This window comes from Triturus cristatus, chromosome 8, assembly GCF_964204655.1.
Source record: "Triturus cristatus chromosome 8, aTriCri1.1, whole genome shotgun sequence".
Classification (NCBI taxonomy): domain Eukaryota; kingdom Metazoa; phylum Chordata; class Amphibia; order Caudata; family Salamandridae; genus Triturus; species Triturus cristatus.
The window spans coordinates 417,280,360-417,308,153 of record NC_140591.1 but is presented as its reverse complement, the minus strand read 5'-3'; the positions used below and the strand labels follow the sequence as shown (position 1 = coordinate 417,308,153).

The following is a 27,794-nucleotide window of genomic DNA, read 5'->3' as shown; positions in this document are numbered from 1 at the left end:
ATCTGGGCTAAATAAAAAAAATTGCACACCATGCCATTCCAGTTTAGACCTAGCTGTATGCAAATCCGTCTTGACCCTGCTCCACATGAGAACAGTTCAGCCCGAACTGCCAGACCAGCTCCTCCCTGGATCAGAAACAAGCATCGTGGGGCCAGTTTCGGGGTTTCACCCCTCATCAGTCAGGCTAGCTTGAATCTAATGACGTAGCAAGCCCGGGACCCATGTCCAGGCATACACTTCCCACTTAGGGTGACAAATGCAAAAAGAACAGATGATAGACGGAATGCTGAACCAATCAAACATTCACCCCCAGTCATAGATCTTGGTTAAATCCATTGTTTTTTTGCATGCTACGCCATTCCAGTATATACCCACCCAAATGGAAATTAGACTTGACCCTCCTCCCCACTGGGGTGAATGTTTGATTCATCCAGCATTCTGTCCATCATTTGTTACCACAGCACTTTTTGCCCTAAGTGTTACCCAAAACCGTTCCCAGAATGCTTAACTTTGAAAAGTGATCTCTTTACTTGTGTATCTTGTATTTTTGTCGTTTTGGTCTTGTTTCATTCAGATAAATATTGGCTATTTTTCTAAACTGGTGTGGATTCATTTTGTAGTGTTTTCACTGTGTTTCTGTGTGTGTATGGACAAATGATTTACACATTGATTCTGAGATGAGTCTGACTGCTCATGCCAAGCTACCAAGGGGGTGAGCAGGGCTTATTTTAGCTGTGTGACTCCCTTACCCTGGATAGAGTGAGAGTCCCTACTTGGACAGGGTGCAAACCACTGCCAGCTAGAGACCCAATTTCCAACATTCAACATCTCTGACTGTTGCTGCTGGTTGCCCCGGGGAAGAGGTGCCATTTACATATTTGATGGCCCTGCTACAAGTCCAGATTTTTAGGAAGTTTCCACTTGGATTAAGGAATTAAGGGCTGGATTTAGATTGTGGCAGATAGGGTACTATGCCCAAATGTGATGGAGTACCATGTCAGCCAAACTAACAGTTTGACAGTCCCCCAGCTCTATTTACAGAGGAATGGGACTGCCATGTTACCTATGGTGATGCTGGTAGAAACCCTACACCCATGACCCGGTGGAGCTGTGGCCATCAATATAGGTATTTCAGCCCATCTGCACTATTATGAATGGAGGGTCTGATACTTTTTTCTGTTCTGGACATAAATAATTATAAATTACCCACACACAATTGAAAAAACTCCTAAAGTGTTAGGGTCATTATTTTCTTTTCAATCACAAACTCCCACTTTGGAGATTGTTTCTGTGAAACAAAAACGTTTGCTGAGCAGCCACCTGAAACATGGCTGTCGCTCACCAAGCTTTCAGTGCCTTCATGGCGGCAGCTTCTCTGAAAGCACTAAGATCTCAGGACTGGCTTAGGTCTCCAACTATGATGGGCGGTAGTATATCCAGGGTGGAAAAGGTAACAAAAACCCTGATGGGCACCGGGCCACCCGCCATATTCTCAATATTGCCATCAATGCGATAAAGCTATTATTACGCTGTGAAGTTTTTTTTATTAGGTGCTGAATCACCTGGATGCAAAAAATGCTAATTCATTCCCTTTGGTTGTATATCTTTGGAATGAGGCATGGATGGCCCTTGCCTCAACGTGGAAGAATGCTATCACCCCCCAAAAATGGGAATTTTTGAAATGGGTGGTGAGGTCGTCCACACATGATTGAAACACTCCTTTACTATAGATGTAGCAGTGCAAATGATTTTGAGAAAATATGATGTGGTTTCCCTCCTTGAGGATCCACGCCTTTCAATGTTTCTGAAAATATGAGTAATGATATCCGCACACGTCGTATCATTATTTGATTTCACTCTAATTCCTTGACATGCACATAGGATATCGGCAGCACACTCAGGGCCTCTGTTTCATACTATTCACAATCTTGGATATAACAGTTAAAATCTCATCTACAGCTTGTTCTCTTTGAATTCCTAATCTGCCTGCTGAGATCAGCTTATGTTGAACCTTATGGTTTCCTGTTTTCCTTTTTCCGTTCCCTCGCTATCTAATTCGCCATTATTCAATATTCGTCTCTTATCTTTGTGTTTATATGACCCTTGTGCTAATATCAGTCATATTTATCCACGTGGCATTTAAAAATATGTTTTAATGGAATTAAGATGCACCTCGTCAGTTTACAGGGAATACTGTCTATTGTGATACTTTTTTATATATAAAAATTCACAAAAAATATATTTGAAATATTACAAATCACCATATTAAATTATTATAGGTTTGATTGAGTGCGTCTATGTTCTGAGTGCCATTTCAAAGTGCCATTCCTCAGACCTGGTATAAAATGAAAGGCAGGAGGAGGTGCGGTGTTGTATTGTGGCCTATTTTGACAAAAGCAAGATCATAGAGTAATACAAAATAGTGGGGTTCAAAAAACTATGCTACGGTCCACTAAAACCCAGGCCACACACGATATACCTGCTAACTCATAAATATACCCCTGTCATGCACCCTGATTTAAGTTTAGGAGTAATTGTTAAAGGCTCATTTCAGACTGTGTTTTCTGCACACTCCTAAATTTGCTAAGATCAGAGAGATTCATGTGAGGCATTTCAAAGCATTGCCCCCTCCTCCATGAGAAATATCTGACATTAAAAACCCTGGAGTGCGAAGAAGGGTAAGTCCAATCACCCAAGCCTTCTTACCTGGTTAATGTTTCTTGCTCCAGTCCTATCACGTAATGTATAACTCAAAATAATCATGTTGTTCCACTGTGGGTGCCCCGTAGTGTTGATGTGTTGCTTGGTGGGCATGCGGTGACCATTCATACACTGTGGAGACCACTCAGACTTGAGCAGGCCAGCTGGCAGGTTTGCAAATGACCCTGCCATGCCTTTTCTCACCATGATCACCATTCAACAGCAGGAACGCAACAGAAGGGTCACTTGCTCGCACTGCAAGAGCTCGCGTATCCAGGGGCTGCGAACAATTGGACCATTTTTCAAAGTCTGATCACAACTATATTTTTTCTCCTGATTTTTGCAGAGCTGCGCGAGCTACCAGTGGTACCTGAAGCTGACCCACAGGCACTGAAGTCTCACAATGCCAGCGAAGCAATGTCAAATCCATCGTTAACTGAAGAAGGCGAGCAGCGTGCCAAAGACCCGCCTCCAACCATGGCCACAGGTACAGATTCCTAACGACGCTTAAATTATGTAGCAGAATCATCTTTAAAAAGTGCTGCCTACGGGGAAGTAATTACTAACTTTGAAAGGGAAACTCGTGGTGAATTTTTACTCAGACTTCTCGGTGATGCTAGAGAATACAGTGTGGTTGGTCAGTGAAATATGCAGACTTATACAGGTATTTGGACTAATTTAGAAGGTTGCCAAATTGTTTTTGAAGGACATACCAAAGTGGCAGGACGGAAGAGGCAATTTCTTTTAGTATCAAGATCTTAAAGAGTCACTATATTTCATCCATTCTTCTGGTCTAAAAAACTGTTAATATATGGTGTGTTGTACCACAGCCGCGGATACGCTGGGAAGCATAACCATGGATGCCGCGCAACTTACGATGTCAGTCACAGATCCAACGGCGTGGGCAACGGCCATGAATAACCTGGGGATGGTGCCAATCGGCCTGACAGGACAACAGCTTGTGTCCAGTAAGTGCACTGTTTGCATTTTTAAAGAAATATTGACTAAGGAATGTTTTATCATAAACTTCATAATGATTAAAATGGCAGATTTTGCAGGGCTCTGCCCCCATATTCTGTGGTTATTGTGTTGCTGAGTTCAAGAACTCTTTTGGGAATGAGAATCCCCCATACCACTGGTAAGCTCCAAGTGTATTGCTTGTCATGCATTCTGAGAAAGGAGATTCTTTCTCTTTTTTTAGTGGCATTTCTTGAGAGCCTGCCATTGAATATTGTGGAGACTGGCTTCAGCCTTCTGTTTTGATAGGTAATGCAATATGCGATTGAGTAAAGATGGCCCAGGGGGCATAATTACAGAGGTAGAAATTAAATCCATTTATACATCACTAAACAGAGAGGTGAAGCGTGCTTTGCTAAGAGAGAAACGTTTTATTGCTTGCTGCTGTATTTTCATAATACTAGAAAGCCCAGGGCTCCAAAAAGTTCACATTGCAGTGAGGTCTAGGAATTTGAACTTTCACCATGGACGTGCAGCATTGGAGGAGATGTAAATATTGTTTTCAGAGTGTTTATCAGCATTAATTTGTATTTTTCTTGTATTCACGGCGCAGTCAGCTTCCTCTGGAGGGTTGTCCAACTCCAGCAACGTTAAGCCTCATACTGAGCTGAAAGTGATGTGCAGCTGTGTAAATGGTTTTTCCAAATGTTGCACAATCAAGTGCATAGTGAGTGAGTTGGTGTGGAATCCTCCAGAACGCAGAAGAGGCTTTCAGATTCGGAGAGTTGAGTTCTGAGGATGTGTGATCTAGCTTCCTAAAATGATACTGTTGCTGCCACCGCAATTGTATCAAGGGACTTAATGTTGTTAGTATGGTTTTTTCTGATTTTCCTTGGGCTGTATGTTCTTAGTGCGTTGGTATGCAAGCAATGGTTGCATATGGAGCAGCCCTGTAAAGTCTTGTTCAGTTTGTAAAAGCCTCCAGTGTGTCAATATATTCTCTTTAATCTTTCTGCTTTTTGTCGAATAGTTAGACACAAAACCATCCAGTGTTCCGGGTCTTCTTGGTGGCTTTCTGTGATTGATCATGTCAATTTTTTTTTCCTATGCGTTTTACTGCCTCATTGATAATTTCACTCCGTTATCCCCTGCTATTAAACTTCTGGTACATATTTGCTTTTGCTGATTCAAACCACTCCTGTTTGGAAACTATTCTTTTTGTTCTTAATAGCTGCGAGTCTGGTAAATACTTCTCCAATCAGCATTGTTGAAAACCCTAATAATGGAGAAAATTATTTCTATCTGTTGGTTTGGTGTATATACTGGTTTGTATGCTTCCTTACGTCCAATATGACTCTAATATCAAGATAAGAAATTGGATTCTCGCTTATTTCATATGTGAAACATATCCCTCCATTAATTTGTTTGATTTCTTTAGTAATTGTTTCCAATGTAGTTCTCTCCCCTTGCCAAAGCAAGAATATGTCATCAATAAACTGATGAAATGTTACCAAATTGTTCGTCCTTTCTTCTCTATTAAAGGTGTTGTCTTTCTCAAATGTATTCATAAAGAGATTTGCATAGCTGAATTAGGCACAATTCCCCATGGGCGTGTCATTCAGTTAAAGAAAATGTTTCTTATCCCATTCAAAGTATCTGTGATAGCGTGTAAAATGTAGAAGTCCTAAAATAAACACCTTCTTATCAGTTGTTTGTTCTGTTAAGAGTGCCTACTCTATTGCCTCACCAGGCAACACTCTCAGTGCCACAATGTGCCCCTCATTTTCCGCTCCCGGCCTCAAAAGTCCAATCTACGCTGCAGGAACAGTCTTAGCAGTTGTAACTTTTTCCACTTCCTGATGGATTCTTTTTGCCCTTTTTTTCCCCTTACTTGCACTCATGTTTCTTAACTTAAAAAGGTGAAATGCAAAAGCTTCATGTCATGTGGTCATGTCTTTAACGAGTTGAGGATTTGATTCCAGCAGAGTGGGCATTTTGGGACATATAGTTTGGAATTTCCTATTATTGGTCTGGGTCTACAAATCCAACCTTTACCCAGCATTGCTACCAACTAGTCTCCTGCTCTTTTTTCCACCAGATGTATTATTGGAAGGCAGACATTTTAAAATGGATTTGTAACCATTACAAGAGGGTCAAGTGCACATGAGAGGTGGTCATTTTTTTGTAATTGTTTGGAATTTTTTAGGAATTTAACAATCTAGTTTAAAGATGGCTGCCGCCCACAACTGTGGCACTGAGCTTTGAATGGAGTTCCTTAAAAAATTGGAAAATACATTCAAAGATGGCTGCTGTGGATGCATGTGCACCTGTGGTGACTATCTTTTAATGCATTGAACCCCAATCAAAGATGGCTTCCATTGATAAACACACATTCACAGTGCTCATATACTGTTACAAAGCACTGTTTAAGCCACTAGGTTTTCTAGCTAGGCCATTGTCTTTTCCAAAGCCTCTTTGGGAAAGCCATGGATATGATACCTGTTAGACTTGACACCTTTGTGTGGTAGTCCACCAAACCTTATGCCTTCATCTCTCCTGTGTTTTCAACCCATTTTTGTTGGCTTTTAGGACTATGTGCACTACCTCACTGCAAACCAGTGCTGAAGTGCTTGTGCTCTTCCCTTTTAACATGGTAAGATTGGCGTACACCCAATTGACACATATAAGTTACTTGCAAGTCCCTAGTAAAGTAGCACTACATGTACCCAGGGTCTGTAAATTAAATGCTACTAGTGGGTCTGCAGCACATATTGTACCACTCGCTTAAGTATCCTTTTAAAACATGTCTCAGGTCTGCAGTTGCGGCCTGTGTGCGCAGTTTTTGAACTACTGCCATTTCAACCTGGCAAAATAAACCTTTTGCCAGGCCTAAATCTTTCTTTTCTATACATATAAGTAACCTCTAGGGTAGACCGTAAACAACCATTAAGGCAGAGTGAAGTGTATTTAAAAAGTTGTTCAAATATCAAAAAGAGAGAGAGGATTAGAAGGCTAGTCCGTATCCCCAGGATTATTATATGTCATCAAAGAGGACTAGTCTATTTATGCGTGATACAGGACTCAGGACTGTATGGAAAACCTTTAGGTTTTTCTTATAAAGCCCTCGCCCACCAACCTAGTTGGTGGCATGTTTCATCATCGGGCCCGCCCAGTGACACCGAATGTGTCACGGGTGTGCAACAACGCCTGTGTTACAGCGGAGCAGGTATTATACTGAGTGTGCAGTGATAGTGGAGTGAAAGTGAAGTTTAAAAACTATCCAGTGGTCCCAGTACCCTTAGGTTTTCTTTTAATATACAGGCCTCTGGTAGTGATAAAAACAAGGCTGTGGATGTAGGTGGAGTAATAGTTAGGAACTCCTGCATCCGGTGGGTGGTCTACATGTTTCGGCCTGGTACTTTTCGCTTGGTATCAGTAACCAGTCTAGCAGCCGATTTAAGTGCAGCCCTTAGTGGAGCCAGGGCGTATTTGGGAAGGCCACAAAGGGTAGCACTGCCGTAATCTAACCTCGGCAAGACCAGCGCTTGGACCACTTGCTTGAAGTCCTTTAGAGGAAGGAAAGGTTCAATATTTTTGAGAGATCTCATCAAGTGGTTAGCTCCTTTGCATACATTGCTGATATGACCTTTCATGTTCAGGTGCTTATCCATAGTGATACCGAGAGACTTGGCTGTGTCAACGATGAGAGGCGTGCAGTTGAAGGCAGTGAGGTGATTCAGCCAGTGGTCTAACTTGGGGATGAGATTCGGAGGGGAGATGAGCCGGAATTCCGTTTTAGAGGTGTTGAGCAGTAGGTGATTCTCTGTTAACCAGTTTTGAGTAAACATTAGGGTAGTATTGAGTGAAATGATGTTTTCCGAGGATGAGATTTTCAGATATAATTGCATGTCGTCCGCATACATGTGGAAGAGAATGTTCATGGAAGTTAGAGAGTGTGCAAGGGGTTCCAAGAATAGATTGAAGAGGATAGGAGATAGAGCGGATCCTCGGGGGACCCTCATGAGAACGGGAGAGGGCTGGGAGAGAGAGTGGTTTGCCTTGACTCTTTGAGTTCTGTGATGAAGGAAGGATGAGAACCGTTGTAACACCTGATCAGAAAAATCCATTCTATTTTGCAGGATGGATAGGAGGTTGTCATGATTAACAGTGTCAAATGCGGAGGAAAGATCGAGGAGGATCAGGAGGCAGGATTCATTTTGGTCGAGCATAATTAAAATGTCATCAAAAACTTGATTGAGAGTCTATTCAGTGCTGTGCCACTTCCTAAAGCCTGATTGTTGCTGGTCTAGGAGTTGGTAATTCTCTATGTGGGCACAGAGTTGGGATTGCACACATTTTTCTAGTAGTTTCGCTAAAGTGGGGATGTTGGAAATGGGGTGGAAGTTATTGAGATCAGATTTGTCAGCGTTAAATGTATGGGTGTTATCTGAGCTGCTTTTAGGCATTCTGGGATCATGCCTTGAGCTAGGGAAGCATTAACAATCCTAGTCCAAGTGGGGATCAGTGCATTCTTGATTTCTTTGAAGATAGAGGGGGGCAGCGGGTCGCTGAAGTGGTTGGAAGGGTTGATATTCTGAAGAATCTTGAAGTTATCATAGAATCTTGAAGATATCATGAAGGTTTTCCATATAGTCCTGAGTCCTGTATCACGCATAAATAGACTAGTCCTCTTTGATGACATATTTAAAAAGTTGAACATGTACTTTTACATTTTACATGTTGAGATAGTGAAAAACTCCCAATTTAGTTTTTCGCTGTTGCAAGGCCTACTTCTCACATAGGATAACATTGGGTACTTTATTACATTTAATAAGTGATAACCTTTGATTGGGAACAGGTAGAAATGGCATAATTGCACTCTAATGAACTGTAATTTAAGGCCCTCTCTAGTGGTTTTTATTTTAATTCACAATTCTGAAAATGCCACTTTTAGAAAGTTAAAATCGAAAATACAAAAAGCGCGTAGTTGACGCACAAGATTGGCGCACTGCTATAAATGGGACCTTTTCCCTTTACAGTCCAATGAATTCATTAATATTTCATCCAAAACTTGACCATTAATTCACCATTTTTAAACAAATTCTTCCTTGTAAATATCACGGAGACAGCGAGATTCCATTAAAGCGTTTATTGCACATTTTCAAATGCAGCTGCTTTCCATTCCAGGCTTCTACACAGCGGCACGTGTAATTCAATAAAACATTAATGTCAGCCCTTTATATGTGACCCAATGCATTTCGAGCTAAATGCTCTTCGTCAGGGGTTTCTGAAAAATACAACACAATAAGCTGTAACAACTGCTAACAACCAAATATAAATTACAAAGAAAATTACAAAGAAAACCCTCTCTATACCCATTTCGCTCAAAGTCTAGATGACTGTAAAGGGAAAAGGTCCCATTTATAGCAGTGCGCCAATCTTGTGCGTCAACTACGCGCTTTTTGTATTTTCGCTTGTGAACACAGTGACCTGGGATGGGTCCCTAAGTGGAGTGCACGCAAACCAGAACATTCATCTACTTTCGGATTACTTATAAGGGAAGGAGTGCACTCTAATTCTGATACTCTTACTTTTAGAAAGTTGGCATTTTCTCGTCCTAACCATTGGGTGCTGCAGCCTGTTTCCTGTTTCACATTACTAGGGTAGTTGTCAGTGGACCTTTGTGTTTTCCGCCCAGACAATATCACAATAGAGGGCCTGTGTGTTGGCAGGATGGGCCATCCTGAGATGATGAGGCGGGGGGCGAAGCTGTCACCTGTCACACTGGCATTGCAGAGACCCGGCCGCGGCTCACAAATAAATAACTTCACAATAGCCTATTGTCACTGTAGAAAGACTGGGACCAGTACAGGGAGGCAGGAAATTTCAAACACCTCTGGGGGGGGGGGGGACTCCAGAACCATCTCCCATTTCAAAGCTAGCACCAGGTGTAAAAGCGGGGCCCTCTGACCCACTCTTCATATAACTTCTGGACCAGTGGAAGACTCAAAAGAATGACTGCTCTGCTGCTGTGCTACTGTAAGGACTTCCCTGCTGCAAGAAGGACTGTGCTGCTGCCGAAGGAAGGAAGGAAGGAAGGAAGGAAGGAAGGAAGGAAGGAAGGAAGGCAGGCAGGAAGGAAGGAAGGAAGGAAGGAAGATAGGGCCTTCTGCTTGAACACAGAACCACTAGAAGGACTCCAAAGGCTACCTGAGCGGCCTCCTGCTATGAGCTGCAGGGACATAACAAGCTTCAGAGACCTGCCATGCATCTGCCCAGCTGCCCAGACTCAAATGGACCTGCCTGTGCCCTGCTGCTGGCCTGTGTTGAAGCGAGTCCTGATCCCCAAGCCCTGGACCCTTGGCTGGCATCAGAGTGCCCAACTGTGGGTTCTCTCCAAACTGACACAGTGCAACATATTGTGAAGCGACGCAACGCAGGACCTCACATTGCAGCATCTCGTAGACACTGATCGTGGCATTACTGACACAGCACAATGCAACTCAACGCAGGACCTCGCATCGCAGCCCTCTCAGCTCCTCATCAGAACCGACTCAGCATGACACAACCTGATGCAGGACCTTGCATCGCAGCCCTCACAGCTCCTCATCGGAATCTAAACAGCACGATGCTCAACGTCAAGGTTATATGGTACAATTCTCAGTAGGACTAACATGTATCTGATCCACACTCCATTGTGGTCGGCTTGATTTGTGACTTTGTCCCGATCCAGAGTGGATTTTTCCTGTGTTGTGTTTTCATGTTATTGCTGTTTGTGTGCTGCATAAATATTTAGACATTTACTTGTCAGTAGTATGGCCTAGTTTTGTTTAACTTTTCTAGGCTCTAGATGCAGGTGCCATAATGAATAACATAAAAAATTGGGGATCTTCTACACTTCTAACACAAACTTACTTTTGAACCCCAGGGACTATATCATAAAAATGATCTTCGCTTATTGTATTAAGATGCAGAGATTTAAAAGACTTCAGCTGGCGTATTTTGTCCTGCATGAGAGCTTAGCTAGTAGCTGTGACTGTTATGCGGACGCTTGTGCTCCCAACCTTTTATATATTACTTCCTTTTGCTACACCTTCTAACATTTGGTTTTAAAATGTAATTTATTCATTAATAATCATTTTCATCACTGACTTAACTGATCCTCTTTCCACCATCTTAAAACTATGCAGTATCACAACACAAAAACTAGAGCTACAACATTGCTTCTAAGCTAAGCAACCTAGGAAAGAGCAGGATTCTTGCCATCTTTACCTACAACGCGTGGCTGAAAGTGGTATTTGGGGACACAACAATATGAAATGCTAACTATAAAGTGCTCCACTTTGAGAAAGCTGGAAAGCAGCCCAGGCCCCCATCCTCATTACTCCCAACTCCCCTAGTAAAAGATATGACAGATACTTGTGGGTGATTAATATTAACACCTATTACCTGTGGGACCCTGAGGGTCCCCTCTGTTTTTAAAAAGGATAAATTTAAGGAACTCGATTTAAGTTAAAGCAAAATATTTAAAAGCTGCAGCAGAGAAGATGACAATTACCTATCAATTTTATAAAAAGTAGGGCAAGTACCACACGAACATACAAATATTATCAGCAAGTTTTCAGAAGCAATCTGTTTGAAACTTTTACTTCGAAATTGTGATGCGTATAGGTATTTTGCATCTGAACACATCTAAGAAATGTTGTTAAAATAGCTTTGACATTGGCTGAGTACTACCCCATGACATTAATTACCCCACTTGCAGAGGCAAGGATGCCATGGACTCCGGTTAAGACAAGGCATTAGGCCTGCTGTTGGGTTAGTAAAATGCTGTATTTTCGGGGTTCAATGGTCTACTCTGGGCCCCAGTGCCACCACACCTGCTGCACCAATAGTAGTTACACTCCTGTTCAATTGGGCAGGACTGCAGTCCTACACAATTTGTGATCTTAAGCCAATTTGTGTAGCGGTTAGTTGTGGTAATGGCCAAAGGTTAGGTTAAAAACAAATCAATCCTATTTTCTGTCTGTGGACCTGAGTTTCTGCACATAAAAAGATGGGAGTGTTAAAAGAGGAAGCACCAAAGGTCTGGCCTATCTTTTAATATATGGAGACTCGGCAGTCGTAAAGATACTACTAGTAAAATAGCTTTGCGAATAGTAAATAGCAAACAATCGTAAACTTACACAAAAGTGTAGACGTACCTTTGAGAATCAGGGCCAACATTTTTTTCTAAGTAGAGGTCTCAAATTACTAGCTCTTCTACCTCTGTGTTTCAACTTGTAACCTTATACCATAATATGCAATATTGGGTACAGGACCGTCTTATCCAGCTTTGAGATTAGCGTAGGTACATTTAAATGATAGAGAATGTGGCATTACGGCCAGAGCTGCTGACCATGTACCTACGGGATCAGATTTGATTTTTGGCGCCGGCTCAACATCTTGTGATTTTTGTCAAATCACTTAATCTCCCATGCCTAAAAAAGGAATGTGACCTTGTGTAATGTAACTGGTGCCCGTGTAAACCGCTCCAATACCTTCGGATCGAATTCACGCGATATCAAAGTGCAAAAAAAAGCTTTAAAAATTGCACTTGAACTATGGGGCATAAAGCGGCGATAATTTTAACTCCATGCTTGATAATATGCCCCTATGTTCTTCCTGCTCTATTCTGATTTGTTCTGTGCGCAACAAGAAGGTGAAATGGATGAGGCAGAAATGCTAACATGAACTTTATGCCCCGCTGTCTTCTTTGTGATGTGTCATAGCACTCCCTCCCTATCACCATGCAGTGCTACATTAGTGTTTGACGTTAATGTTATATCCATGGCATTTATGTTATCTTCACTGTACAATAATGTTTAGCACCCCTCCAGTTTCACTGCAAGATCTGCTTGGAACTATTCGAGAGCCATTCCGGCTTTCTACAGATCGGAAATTCAATATTTTTAACTCGACACTTTTCCAAAAGAAAACTTGGGAAATAACTGTTTTTTAAAGCATTTTATTTGTTCATTTATTTATTTATTTAATAAAAAGAGTTCTGTTGCGGCAAGTTTCATTTCAGTAGATCTCACGGCTTAAGTGACAGAAGAGGTGTTCAACAGGGAAGTGTTAGAACACGTGCAGTGCCTAGGGTATAGGAAATCTGCACTCTTTAAGGTAAAACATGAATATTTGATTTCATGCGCCTGGCCAAAGGTTTTGTAATCCTCCATTTTCCAACATACTGGTAGGATGAGTTTCTCCTGTGCCAACCCACCCTTCTAAGGCTCTCAACTGCCCGCCATTATATTGGGAGAACGTAAAAGGTTATTTGCAGAGCTGAGAAGGGAGTATGGAGCGATGTACAAAAAAACAAATTAGTATTTCTCTGTATTCCTAGGGGATTTCTACTAGTAGGTCCTCCATCTTATTTCCTGAGCCATAAAAATATCCTTCCAGAGGTTGGTGGACTGCCAGAGTCAACTGTCTAAAGGCCCGGCCAGTGAAGAAGCAGGAAGGAAGGAAGGAAATGACCTGTTTGGTATCCGTGCATTTCAGTATAGTGTAATTGTAATTGCATTTCTATAGCGCTTACTACCCCTGATGAGGCGTTGTAGCGCTTTATGCTGGGCAACACACTGTTCCGGAACTCAGGGTCAGTGGTTAGTCCAGTGTTGATGGTTACTGTTAATTGTTGGGATTACTCTTGTGCGCACAAGCAAACCATTGCATGCAGTCATTCCAGTTTTTGTTAATGGCGGACTAAGTTAAAAGGAGCTGGTTGACATTATTAGTGGGGTGTAAGTGAGCTCATGCGCATGGTTGGTGTGAATAATGGATGAATTAGAGGAGATTAGGTATCGTTAGGTTGCATAGGTATGATCTTCAGAGGAAGGGGGAGAGATTGTGATCTTGTAAATGAATTGTGAGCATTATGCAGAAATACATTAATATAGAATAAGGCAAACATGCTTGTGTCAGCGTAAGTTGAGCTCAGAGAGACAAGGCATGCAAAGGATGGAAGGGAATGAGTGGGCATTTGAAAGAGAGAAGAAAATAGAAGCATCAATCAATCAATCAGGATTTTGTAGAGCATGCTACTCACCCGTGAGGGTCTCAAGTCGCTGAGGGGGGGGGTGGAGAGGGTGTGAGCAGCTATGTTGGGGTGATTCGAAGAGCCAGGTCTAGAGGTCCTTTAAGAATAGGTACAGTGTTGGGCTTTGTCGGAGTTGAAGGGGGAGTTCGTTCTAGGTCTTGGTTGCGAGGTAGGAGAAGGATCATTCACCTGCTCTGGTCCTGTAGAAACAAGGGACGGTGGCTAGGGTGAGTTCGGCTGAGTGGAGGTTTCTCTTGGGGGCATGGAAGGAGATTTGTTCATTGAGGTATTGGGGTCCGGTATGGTGGAGCGCTTTGTAGGCGTGTGTGACCAGCTTGAATGTTATTCTTTCCACGGGGAGCTAGTGGACGTGGCGGAGGTGTTGGGTGATGTGGTTACGTCATGGGATATCGAGGATAAGTCTGGCTGTGGTGTTCTGGACAGTCTGGAGTTTGCAGAGGAGTTTTTTGTTGATTCCAGCACAGAGTGCATTGCTGTAGTACAGTCTGCTGGTGATGAGTATGTGGGTGAGGGTTTTCCTGGAGTCAGGGGGGATCCACTTAAACATCTTGCAGAGGGTGTTGAAGCATGTGGAGGTTACAGAGTTGATTGGCGATTCATGGTGAGTGAAGAGTCGAGTATGATGCTAAGGTTGCGTGCATGGTCCATTGGAGTGGGTGGGTTTCCGAGAGTGGGGGGCCATCAGGTGTTGTCCCATGCGGAGGGGGTGGAGCCGAGAATGAAGACTTCTGTTTTCTCTGAGTTGAGCTTCAGACAGCTGTTGCTCATCCAGGTCGCGATGGAGTTTATCCCTTCTTGAAAGTTGCACCTGGTGATGTTGGGTTCCTTGATGACGGAGAGGATGAGCTGGGTGTCATCGGCACAGGAGACGACGATGAGCCTGTGGTTTCTGATGATGGTTGCGAGGGGGGCCATGTAAATGATGAAGAGTGTGGGGCTAAGGGAGGATACTTGGGGTACTCCGCATTTGATCTCTGCCGGTTCTGAGAGGAAGGGCGGGAGTCTTATTCTCTATGTTCTGCCTGAGAAAACAGATTGTATCCAGTCTAAGGCTTTTCCTTGGATGTCGGGGTCATGGAGTCTGGTGGCTAGTGTGTGGTGGGAGTCAGTGTCAAAGGCTGCTGATAGGTCCAGGAGGATGAGGGCTGCCGTGTGGCCTTGGTCGAGGAGGGCGCCGGTGCTGTCGGTGGCGACGAGGAGGGTGGTCTCAGTGCTGTGGTTGCTGCAGAATCCAGATTGAGAGGTGTCTAGGATGCTGTTGGTTTCTGTGAAGTGTGCTAGCTGGGTGTTGACAGCCTTTTCGATGACTTTGGCAGCAAAAGGAAGCAGTGAGATGGGCCTGAAATTTTTGAGGTCCGTCGGGTCTGCAGAGGGCCAGAGGGCTTCCTAGAAGGGGGCTGAATTCGGCACACTTCCAGTTGTTGTGGAATGTGGTGGTCTCAAGGGTGCAGTTGATAGTTGGGCGTAGCTCAGATGCGATGGAACTGGCGGCCCTGTGGAAGATATGCAGTCGGTGGGGGTCAGAAGGTGCTCTGGGGTGGATGTTCTTCATTGTCTTTAAGGTGTCTTCTGTGGTGAGAGGGGTCCAGGTGAAGAGGGTCTGCTGGGTGGCGTTGTTGGGAGTGGAAGTTGAGGCGGTGCAGTGGTCTTGGCCATCTTAGTTGTCGTAGAGCGTCTTGATCTTCAGGTGAAAGAAGGTGCTGAGTTTCTTGCTGAGGTCTTGTGAGGGAGTGGCGAATTCCTGTATGATGGCAAAGAGTTCTTTGGGGTTGTGGGTGTTGGAGAGGATTCTGTCTTGGATGAAGTTTTTCTTTGTTGATTTGATGAGTTGGTGGTATGCTGTGATGGGTGTTTTGTAGGCAGAGCGTGCTTCCGGGGTTTTCCTGTTTCTCCATGTTTTCTCCAGTCATCGGCACGAGCGCTTGGATTCTCAGAGATTCATGGTGAACCAGTTGTCTTTCTTGTTGTGTCATCTGATGGTGTTCTGGAGGGGGGCGAGAGAGTTGGAACAGTTGGCTGTCCATTGGTGGAGGTTGCTTGCCGCTGTGTTGGTGTCTGTCATAGTTGGGGGTGGAATGCAGGCGAGGGAGGAAAATCAACAATCCGAAGTTTTAAAATAAAAGTCATTTTTTAATGTCTGGTTTAAACAATGTTGAGAATATTTTTGAGGAAGCATGCAGTTTGAGCATGCAAGAATGTAAAAAGAATCATTATTTACTTGTGAAGATTGTGCTATGTTGGGTATTTTTGATAGGCACTAGAATCAGGTAAACTAAACCATCTCTCCATTTCTATGCCACTGCTGGACCACCGATCCAGTAAGGACAGTTAATCAGCTTAAGAGGTGAAAGTGAAAAATAATGGCTGGACGCATATGTCGAGAAATATCAAGAGGTTTAGGTTGCACTAAAAAGAAGCTGTAACTTCAAGATCATAGCAATGTGACAAAATACAATGGCAATTATGTGCACATTGAAAAGGAGATTCTGCAAATGGTGGAGTGGATGTATTCTGGTGTTCACCCTTAGGTTTGGCTCACAGTATTATTTACAAAGCAGAGTGGGATCCCTTTGAACATCTCTGGTTTGTATAGAACAAAGACTATATTACCCGGAGAGCACTGTAGATTCAGCACAAGCTATGATGTTAGGTTGTTTGACGGTACAATGTGGACCCCTGCTTGCATCTGTGAATGAATACTAATGGATTTAAGAGCAGTTACATCCCAGGAATGTACTTGTTTTAAAATCCAAGGCATTAGGTCTTGTGCATTTAGGCACCTAGTATCTGGATCAACATCCCATAGCCACCTGGACCGCCCCCTCCCAGAGTTCCAATTTACAAAAGTGCTGAAGACTCACCAGTCCACTTAATCTCTCACAGCCCAGCTAGCCCTCCATTCACTTGTTACCTGCAGGTTTGCCTCGCCTTATATGTAGGTCCACCTTATACAAATGTGCATGCATACAAATCACTGTTAGTTCCAATACCTTCCCCAGACCACTTGTGCCACACCTACATATGCTCACCACCTTTATTCCGAAAAATAAAAGTACACATTGTGATTTGCTTGTGTGCCTCAGGCACCAGGATGTGTTTGCCCCCTCCCCCATTTGATTGCATTGTTCTGTGGCAAAATGCCATGGAGTTTTTCGCATTGGCTTTCCCTAAGGGGTCTAAATAGAATTCAACAAGCTCAAAAGCTGAAAAACCGAGCAGCGGACACAATATGCTATGAATTTAATAACGGAAATGAAGGTGAATGGAATTATCCATCAGCCCACTTCATAAATCCCAGGGGTCCCGCCGCCAAAATTGTTTTTGCATGACTGATGAAAACATTCCGTGCCCGGGTGCTTGGCAGAATACCGAGGAGGCTGTGAGGAGAACGGTGCCAGCCAACAGCTTCCTCGGGGTTTAGAAAAGCTGCAACGTATCCGACCTACTCCCACCCTTTCACATTACGCTCAGTTGAACTGCGAGAAAATTACACTTGGACACCCTCATGCGCATTTATTGTGTAGTGAGAAGTCCCCCGCTTGTCAAACTCGCCTGCACTTATTAGCCCGGGTTGTTTTTCCTGCTGTGTGGCAAGGGTGGTCAGCTCGTTTCCATGTCAGGGCACAGTGTGCCACATAACATAAGTCTGAGTAGCCTTTCAGACAATTCCTAAAATAGCCATCCAAGTGGTCAAAAAATGAATGCTGTTGAGTAGTAGTTTTCAGACGGACGTGACGTAAGGGAGGTCAACAGGCTCCTTTGGCGGAGGCCCCACTGGGCCCTAGGATCATGCTGCTTTGGGCCTCTCTGACCAATCAGGAAGTGGAGCTGGTGCCGCCCATCTAAACGAGAACATATGAGTTGTTCTGTCAGTCTCCAGCAGTAATGAGCTGCAGCCGGGAAGGGCTCTTTTTTAAAATTGTATTTAAAGAAAATGTATGTATTTAATTTGATTTATACGGTTGTTTTTCAAATCAACATATGCAACAGAGATCAAGCTCAAATAAAGGGGGAGAAATTGATCACAACGTGCAAATCTTACTCTACCTTAAAAAGGTAAATAATTATGATATCTCTATGTATGAAATATTAACATTTCCATACATTAAATGCACTTGCTTCATGACAAAGCAGAGGAAAAATGTTTACGGAATACCTTTCGCATGATTACCGCTGAAAGCTTTTTGCTGGACCGTACGTAAGAAGCTCTTCTTGTATAATATTGGCAGGAGTGCAGTTAATCTTTTAAACTTCATATCTAGCACAGTCAGTGTGACAGTAACACCGTTTTTCGTGGGTGGAGGAAGAAAATTAAAATGTAAGAAATTTATCTGAAAAAGTAAAGAGTCTGTGAACGCCTCAGGGACAAGAATTTAGTCACAAGTTCTATAAAAAAATCATAAATTGTTTAAAATCTTCAAAGACATTATGACGTGCTAATCCAAACCAGTATCTCAGCGATTAGCTAACCAGCTTGAAGGCCTCAGTAGCCTCATGCGTGCCACGCCTTGCTGCGTGCCACGCCTTGCTGTTTCTTTGAAATCATGCACCTATGTGGTCATCAACGATAACCGTGAGTATCAGTTCATCTACAAAGCCAGAGTCAAAAGCATACAAGTTGACATAATCACATGTTAATAACTTTCGAAACACCAGTATAGTGTGACATACTTATGAAACTGTTGCGTTATCACCAACTTACCTTACTTAAGTTATGCAATGACAGTCTTACGACGAACTTGTGACCTGTTACTTGTTGCTAATCAAGCTTTCGACATTGGGGTGGACTTAGATCCCACCCAAGTTGATATCAAAAAAGTATTAGAGATATTGACCCAAATGCACAAATTACTTTTCATATTCTATGAATCTGAATTATGAAGACTTAGGGGTCATTTAGTGTGGGATAACAGCTGATTGACTCCCCTTCCACTAGAGGGCGGCTGCCAAACACGTATCAGGAGGACCACACCTTTTAGGAGGTCCTAGTGATACAAATTTTCCATGCCAGAGTCTGCCATGGGGAGGAATGCTGAAATCGGGCTGGGGAAATTAACAATCCACAGCCTGTAGGCTTGTTTTTTTTCCATCACTGGAAAATAGAATGCAAAGCATGTCTAAAAAGTATTGTAGCCCGCTGAGCATTTATTTTTCCGAAACTGCATCTGTCACATCAGTGGATGCACTTTTAACAAAGAGATCCCCAACAGGCAGGCAGAGATCTCTGAATACAGTGAGTGGTCCTCAGATGGTCCGCAAAGGACTCTGTCGATCCAGTGTCCCAGTGTAGGTACTACCATGGTCTAACTGGCTCTGTTAGAACCCAATAAACAGTCTGTCCCCTAGGTATCTCCTGAATAGGTTACTAATAGGTTCTCAGGCAGGTTAGTGTAGCGATGACAAGTTCAATGCATCGGGAACATCTGTAGAAGAAACAATGTTTTGCTGACAGGGCGAGATTTATAGGGCTCTAATGACATAAATCAGAACCTGAGGGTACTCATTGATGGCTCATGGATGATATCAAAAGGTCAACAAATGAGAAGCAGGATGATCTGTATATTAGTGAGTTTATAGATTCCAGTATGAAATATTAAGCCAGAGAAAAAGCAGTCAAGGAAAAAGTTAATTATGTAATAGTGAGGTTGATCATGAAACAGGAGAAGCAAGGTCTGGCAACACAGGACCAGCACTGGTCAGAAATTATGAACTTTATGTTAATTAGGCAGGTAAGTGGTTATGTCAATCAATTAATAGTAGCTCATTGAAAAGGTGAGCTACAAGCAGAAGATGATGTGATCGGCCAGCCCAGTAAACCAGCACTAGCTCGGAGATTAGATAAACTGGGTCCAGCAAATTACTAATAACCACAAATCAGTGGTAGCTCAAATAGGCAAAGCAATGTCCAGATTAATGGTTGAAGGGCAAAGCCAGGATATAGTTATAAGGGACAAGGCAGAGCAAAGTTCAAGTAAATTTAGGATTAGGGCTGGTGTGATCATTTATAGCTCCATGGATGAAGCGTCATCTGCCTATAACTTCCAGCCCCTGTTGGCAGATCCCTAGAAATGCATAAGCCAGGGGGGCGTGGCCGAGCCGAGCCGCAAGATGGCCACCGTGTAACGGGGCTCTGCCGGCCGAACTAATAATCCGTACACCCATCCGTCTGCTGCTTCCTTTCCTGTGTGGCAGAGCTGCGGCGGGAACTGCCTGAGTGCTGAGGACCCGGCGACAGCTTTCGCGGCCGCAATCGGCGGCGGTGTTCCGAGACTGCGGCCCTCGTCGTATCGGCGACCTGCGCACGTCGCGCTGGGCGGCCGCACACACTACGCGAGTCCCCAGTCGCGGGCCGTGGATCTGGCGGGTGCGGTGGCGCTGCTGCGGAGCATGGCGGGGGCAGGACTGGGCCGCCGTGAACTGCCGGAGTGGTGCGGCGGGACCCTTGGCGGACTGTGAACTGGCCAACTCGCACCGGTGGGGGAGAAGAGTGGCGGAGAGCGCTGCGGGCTGTTGAGGCCTGGAGAGCGGAGACTCGCCCTGACCTGCTGCACTGGCTGACTCGCTGACCGGCACGGGGAGCGGTGCATGCTGAGCCCCTGAGGTGAGAGCCGGATAACTCCTGATTGTGTGTGGCGCCAGATTGCAAGTTAACGACTGTGGCCCTCCTGGGGGGTGTCGGCCTGAGTGAGGCGGTGGAGGCGAGGTGGCTGCAACAAGAGGTCGGAGAGACGTGCCCGTGGAAAGTGCCCAGCTGCCGCAGAATCAGCGCGTACCTGCCTAGGTCGACGGAGCCGGCCCCTGCCTGCAGGCGGGGCGCGCTGGTGTCCTGGTGGGCCTGACCGCCTCGGGGCAGACTGTACCCACGGCGGGGGCTGTGGTGGCGGCCCGGAGCGGGCGGGGCTCAGGAACCTGTCAGTCCTGCGGATCTGAACGCGGGCCAGATATTAAATTGCCTCATCGGTGCCCCCCCCCCTGGGGCCCCCGCCGTGTCTCCCCCATAGAAGAATGGGGAAGCCGGATGCCAAACAGCCGAAGCTGCATTTCGAGCGACGCAGTGCCCGGAACATGGAGGTGGAGACGACGTCCCAGACGGTGGTCCCCGAAACACAGATGGACCCCACGCAAGAGGACGAAATAAAGAGTATGTTTCGCGATCTAAAAGGCTGCCTCTAGGAAATAGACAACAAACTGGATTACATGGCTCTGCGCATAGACGGCATCTCACACAAAGTTGACCAACATGAGGAGCGGCTGGCGGCAGCGGAGACGCGGATTGCTGAGTGTGAGGAGGGCAACAGTGACACCCGGGAAAAACTGTTGTGCATGGATAAGGTCCTGGAAGTAATACGTGGACGTAACGAAGATTTGGAAGCCCGCTCCCGCAGGAATAACATACGTATTATTGGAATTGCGGAATCCACAAATATTGGTAATATGGAGCAGTTCGTGGAGGGTGTGTTCCGTGACTTGTTTGGTGCGGACCTGTCGGCCATGTTTTTGGTCGAGCGCGCACACCGTACGCTGGGCCCGCGCCCGGTGCCGGGTGCGCCGCCACGCCCGATACTTGCCCGAGTTCTAAATTATAGGGACCGGGACACTATACTGAGGCTATCCCGGGAAAAAGGCGAACTCACCTTCCAAAACATGGCTATCTCCTTATACCCTGACTTTACACAAGCTGTGCAGTCTGCAAGACGTGAATTCATGCCGGCCAAAAAGATCTTTCAAAAAGTGGGGACCAAGTACGCCATGTTATACCCTGCCAAGTTGAGGATTCAGGTTAAGGGGAAGCCGATGATCTTCACAGAGGCGAAAGAGGCGCTGAAATTTGCACAACAAGCAGAGCGGTCGCACCGGGAGCCGCGTGATGGCCGAGGGACCCCCTCGGCCAGCCAGCTGAGTGACAATGAGTAGAACAGTATACTACTCTGAGGGCTATGACTGTCTGCGACGCCCAAAAGAAGCCCTAAGGCTTTGTTGTTAAGTATACACCATTTCATTCTTGATACTGTCTTGGGGCCTGAGTGGATAGGGGGCACAAAGCTGGGCCAATGGAGGAAGTTAGCCACGGGGCAGAGACTGTTTTTGACTTGTTGCTGAATACCCATACCGTGCTGGGCGGGGCGTAGGGCATGTCCTGCTGCAATCAGGCATTTTGCACATACAGGAGGCAGGTAATGTTCGGCCACCCTGTCACTTTAAGACAGGGGAGGGTGCCGGTGACCCCACGCCCTCGAAGGGATGATTCCCACGATATTGTTTAAGGAGGGTTGTTGTTTGTTTTGTTTGGGGGGGTGATGGATCTCACCTGATTGGGGGGTTGGAGTGGGAGGAGGGGGGGTAAGATTTTTGTTGTTTTGTATTCAAGTACTGCGGCACTCTATCACACAACTCATTGATGGGACATCACTGTCCCCGACCATCTCTATGCTGCTGCTGGGGGCGGGCCATGATGCAATAGGGCTCCCACCACATGCCCCACCTGCTGAGCTAAAGGTAGACACACAGCCGCGTAGGACACATCTTCATACATCTCTCTGACCGCGCTGCGCTGCCTAACATGGAATATTCGTGGTTTAAATGACCACCGCAAGATCCGGCTGACTCACGCACACTTGACCAGACACCACATTGACATATGTCTCTTACAGGAGACCCACCTGCTGCGGAGGGCGGGGGAGAGTCTCAGACATGCCCGATGGGGTGAAGTCCACACTTCTGGCTACTCCAGCTATTCCCGGGGAGTGGCCATCTTGATTCGTAAGGGCCTACAATGGCAAACATTGAAGGTACTCGACGACCCCGAGGGGCGATTTCTATTATTGTTGGGGCGCTTATTTCACACGCAGGTAATAATTATCAACACCTATGGCCCTAACACGGACGACCCAGGTTTTTTCCGGTATGTTTGGCTTAAAGCACAGTCATTGGGCAAGGGAGCATACATCTGGGGCGGAGATTTCAATGCTGTGCTTTCGCTGGAATTAGACAGGGAGGGGGCTGCCCGCACATACCACCCACAAACGGCAGGTCTTCTTCGAGGCCTGATGGAGGAATATAATCTGCTGGATTCGTGGCGGAAATTGCACCCCGCGGTGAGGGAGGGCACCTGTTTCACACCGCACAGAGGAGCCTGGTCCAGATTGGATTTTTGGCTATTGACCCCATATGTGCATGCCTGGGTGTCTGAGGTTCATCACCGGGCGCGTACCCTCTCAGACCACTCCCCGGTTGAGTTGGTGCTGCAGGTCCCCACACCGTACATTCCACCCTTCACATGGTGACTGCCGGCGCAAGCCTTGTTCGACCAGGTGTTCCGCGAGGACATACACCAGCACATCCTCGATTATTTCGATATTAACATGAACTCGGTGCCATCGCTGGGCACCTTGTGGGACGCGTTCAAGGTGGTTATCAGGGGCCACTGTATTGCGGGGCAAGCCCGAGTACTGAAGGATATTAGGAACACACTCCGGGGGCTGGAGGAACGCCTACACACCCTGGAAGTGCAATATTGCTCTGACCCCTCGGCGGCCACTCTAGCGGAGACGCGTACCAAGCTTACGGAATACCAAACTGAGGCGGATAGGGAGCTTAAATTTTTACATAAACATGTGGCGGCCCGCCGTTATAGTGAGGGGGATCGCCCGGGCAGAACACTCGCCAATTTGTTACGATCGCTAAGAAATTCCTCCTATATCTCCTCAGTCGAAACGGCGCAAGGCAGCCTTGCACACACCCCCCCAGAAATTTTGGGAACGTTTCGGACATTCTATAAAGACCTGTACAGATCTCGGGGAGTTCCTACAATGGAGGACGTGTCCGACTACCTGGACACGGTACAATTGATCTGGTTTGATGCGCACCAAAAAGGATATTTTGATCTCCCGTTTACGGTAGACGATGTCAAGCAAGCAATAGGGTCCTTGGCAGCCGGAAAAGTGCCGGGACCAGATGGCCTACCAGCGCAATTCTATAAGGAATATGCTGACCTCCTGGCCCCCAGGCTGTTGGCCGTGTACGCAGAGGCAGTGGAGGCGGGATTGCTCCCAGCGTCAATGAGAGAGGCAATCGTAATTACTCTTTTAAAGCCAGACAAGAATGCCCAAAAATGCGACTCCTATAGGCCACTGTCCCTAATTAACACGGATGCAAAAATATTCGTCAAAATGCTCGCCACGCGGTTGCAGCCGGTGCTGCCACTCATGATACGCCCAGATCAGTCGGGATTCGTGCCGGGCCGCTCCACTTCCCACAACCTCCGAACCCTGTTTGGGGTACTGCACTATTTGGCCCCGCATGTAAAAGCCGCTGCGGTGCTACTGGACGCCACGAAAGCGTTCGATTCCCTGGAATGGGGATTCCTGTTTCCGCTACTGCAGCGCATGGGGATAAGTGAATCCTTTATTCGCTATATAAGATTACTCTACACTACAATTTCTGCCCGAGTACGGGTAAACGGGCTTATCTCTGAGCCCTTTGCCATTGGCAGAGGCACACGGCAGGGTTGCCCCCTGTCACCCCTGCTCTTTGCGATCACCACCGGGCCACTGGCGGCACGGATCAGACAACACCACGCGGCCAGGGGCATCGGGTTCTCGTCCCGGGCGCTGACCGTCTCTATGTACGCTGATGACATCACACTCTATGTGGTTGATCCACATGACAATCTCTCCCCCATGACGAGAGAGTTGATGCGCTATGGCCTGCTATCGGGGGTAACTATCAACTGGGAAAAATCGGTCATTTTGCCCCTGACGACTGGGACGCACCGCTTTACTCCGGACTGCCCGCTGAAGTGGGCAAACAGTCCGGTGCGCTACCTAGGGATATGGGTTAGCACTGACATGCAGGAATTGTGGACCGAAAACTATGGGCGAGCGCTGAGATGGGTCGAGGAAAAGGTGAGCCACTGGAAGCCATTGCCCCTTTCTCCCGCTGCCCCTGACCGCACATTTTCTGAACCAAGTGTGCTCGCAGATGATAGAACTGGCGTGGGGCGGGGGACAGCCGAGGGTGGCCTGGGAGACTCTCACTCTCCCACAGCGACAGGGTGGAATGGCGGCACCGGACTTCACGCTATATGCCTACTGCACACAGGCGCAGTTTTTGCACTACTGGGTACACCCTACGCTGTTTCAGCCGCATGTGGCGATAGAGATGGATAGGGTTGCCCTGCTGCCGCTAAACACGGCCCTGTACGCACCACACAAGAGGAGATGCAAAGACATTGACACTGTACACGCACTTAAGTGGGCCTGGGACGGGCTGCGTCGCCGAGCCAAGTTGGACCTTCTTTATACCAAATCGGTGCCACTGCGCGGGAATCCCATGTGGCCCCCGCTGCAAACCATGAAAACCGGGGAATGCGCAATGACACACGGCTTTAATACTGGGGGGGACCTCTTCCTGGGCGATACCTTCATCACGCCGGAGCAGATGTGTGGTGCGGAGGCTCTGACGATGCTCTACACACTGCTCTATTATCAGCTTCGCCACACATGTCAAAAGCTGTTTCCTACTTTTCCGGCGCCGCCACCGGACTTGTTGGCCCTTGAAAATGTGCTCTGAGTGGAATCGGGGCGTAAACTAGTGTCCCGATTGTACAGTAGCATGCAGAGTAATCACCCAATAGTGGTCCCAACGGCGCGATGTCTGTGGGGGGCAGAACTGGGCGTCGAACTCACTGACGATCATTGGGATATGTGCTGTAGACTGCTTGAGACCCTTTCCCCTAACTATAGACTCCGGTTGATACACTTTAAATACATACATATGGTGTACCGTACTCCGAGCCGCCTCCATCGCATGGGTTTGAGAGACACAGACAATTGCTGGTGTTGTAGTGCGCCCGGCGCCGCATTCTTACATATGGCGTGGGAGTGTCCCACGTTGGCCTCATTCTGGGCGAGGGTAATGGAGCTGGTGTGTGCAATCACTGGCCTACTGATCCCATGAACTCCGCAGACTACACTACTGGGGATCTTGCACATGGTCAAGCCTAAACACCGTAGACTGCCGGCCTTACTAATTTTGCTTGCCAAAAGGCAGGTTGCGATGCACTGGGGAGCGCCTACATCACCTACTATTAGGGAATGGATTAAAAGCGTGGTATACTGCCAGACACAACTTGCTTTATATTGGGAGCTCTTGCCAATGCGCTCACGGCCAAAGGACATATGGGAACCATTCACACACTGGTTGGCTCAAACTACGGTTCAAGCATTGTAAAACAGTGATGTACACTGGTGATAGCCGGGGAGGGTCGGGAGCCGGGTAGATCATGGGGTGTTGAGGTCATCGAATGTGGTGGGAGTGGTTTGTGGGATGGGGGGGCAGAGATGGGGGGGCCATGCAGGACTTACCGAGCAATGACGGGTTGGCCCTTAGTCCTCCTATTGCTATTGTTGTATTGGTGGGGGACTGTGTTGTCACTACAATATTTTATTCATACTGCAGAGGATTGTATTTGTTCTGTTGTTGAAAATGCAAATAAAAAGAATTTAAAAAAAAAAAAAAAAAAAGAAATGCATAAACCAGTCCATACAGGACGTGGGAGTCGGAAGTCTACATGCAATGATTTGAGCTGGCACTTTTAAATCCACCTCATACTGGCTCACAAAAAATAGAAAGTGCACCAGTGCATAGCAAATCAATTGTGTCCTATCTCATAGGCTTCTTAAACTGTCCTCCAGTGTATCACACATCTGGAGTATTAGGGCTAATGCAACACCAATATTATCAGAGAGTCCTCAGTGATAGCTATCATATAAGGTCTGTTGCTTCAGGTATCACCTCGATTAGAGGCAGACTACAGGCAACCTATGATTTGCATCATGGGTCTAGGTTATCTGCATTACAATTAGTTTGCAGGAATACCAACTCTTTGGGACTATTGTGCACTTCAGCTACCAATGCAAACAACCACTGAAGGGCGTGCATTCAGCAAGACCTCTGGTGTCAACATAAGCGTGCCCTATCACTACATCGCGTCAGCCCTCCGTGCCCTTCTCTTTAGATAGATAAAGCTCTTTCACATGTATCCAACTGAACTTCTTCAGCCTTTCCAGCATATTGCTGTTATGTGATCTCTTGAGCTGCAGTAATGAAATATATAATCTTCCACCCACGTCTGAGTAGAATGTAGCTAGTTCTCATGCACTGCTTGTTCGACCCTCATTGTGTTCATACCAAACAGTACTGTCGCATATTTCTCCTGTGAATGTGCATTTCCCTGTACATTATTATGCAAATAGTTTTCTGTTGCAGAAATCTTTCTCCTGTGATCTTCTGTTCTTGGCAGAACAGCGCTTTGACTGAGTGGATTGAATGCATTAACACTGGCAGGCATACCGCATTGCTGTGACAGCACAGCATTATTTTGCAAAGCCAGTGTTGTTTCCCCACCTCTTTATCTAGGTTATCAGCATATGGGGTAATGGATCATGCCGTGATCATGAATAATAATTGTGTGGTATGTGGATTTCTACTGCATTGTGATCAGCAGTGACGCTACATATGGAGATATGTATATGAAAGAGGGTCTACTGCCCAGGAGCAAAAGCAAAAAAGAGATCTCAGCGCAATGAGGACATTTTGCACCCTCTGTAACCCAAGGTTTGGAGGAGTAGTTTAAGGTTCTGAAGGGACTTTTTAGTACTCCTCTGTGCACAAGATTTTAATTCACAAATCTATTTTTTCACTTGTTCACAAACCAAAATCTGACCTCATTTGAGGTTTTGAACCTGTGACTCAAGAACCATAACAAAAGTTAGATAGGCTTCACCTGTTATCTGGCAACTATGTATCAAAGCACATGGACTACATTGAAACCAACATTAAATGCTTGCGAGGATGATTGATTGCTATTGCACTATTCATATAAAGCAAGCCCGGGTCCATAACGTGGTGGATTTGTGAACGGTCCTCAAATCAGTTCATTTTCTGAAAATCTCTCTTTGAAGTACATTCAGTGGAGCAGATGGATCTTACAGACTTCAAATAGATAAGTGGATACGTCTTTTGTTAAGCA

At 45.9% G+C, this 27,794-nt stretch overlaps 1 protein-coding gene across 3 annotated transcripts in view; it reads left to right on the top strand.

Moving 5' to 3' along the window:
* The window catches only part of ENOX1 (ecto-NOX disulfide-thiol exchanger 1), a 2,037,207-nt gene that overhangs the window by 1,447,457 nt on the left and 561,956 nt on the right, over nt 1-27,794 (top strand). For all 3 annotated transcript variants that reach the window (XM_085621817.1, XM_085621818.1, XM_085621816.1), the window contains 2 exons: nt 3,047-3,187; nt 3,531-3,668. In XM_085621817.1, the coding sequence (XP_085477943.1) occupies nt 3,118-3,187; nt 3,531-3,668 (208 nt within the window). In that variant the 5' untranslated portion in view covers nt 3,047-3,117. The remainder of the gene's footprint in view (nt 1-3,046; nt 3,188-3,530; nt 3,669-27,794) is intronic.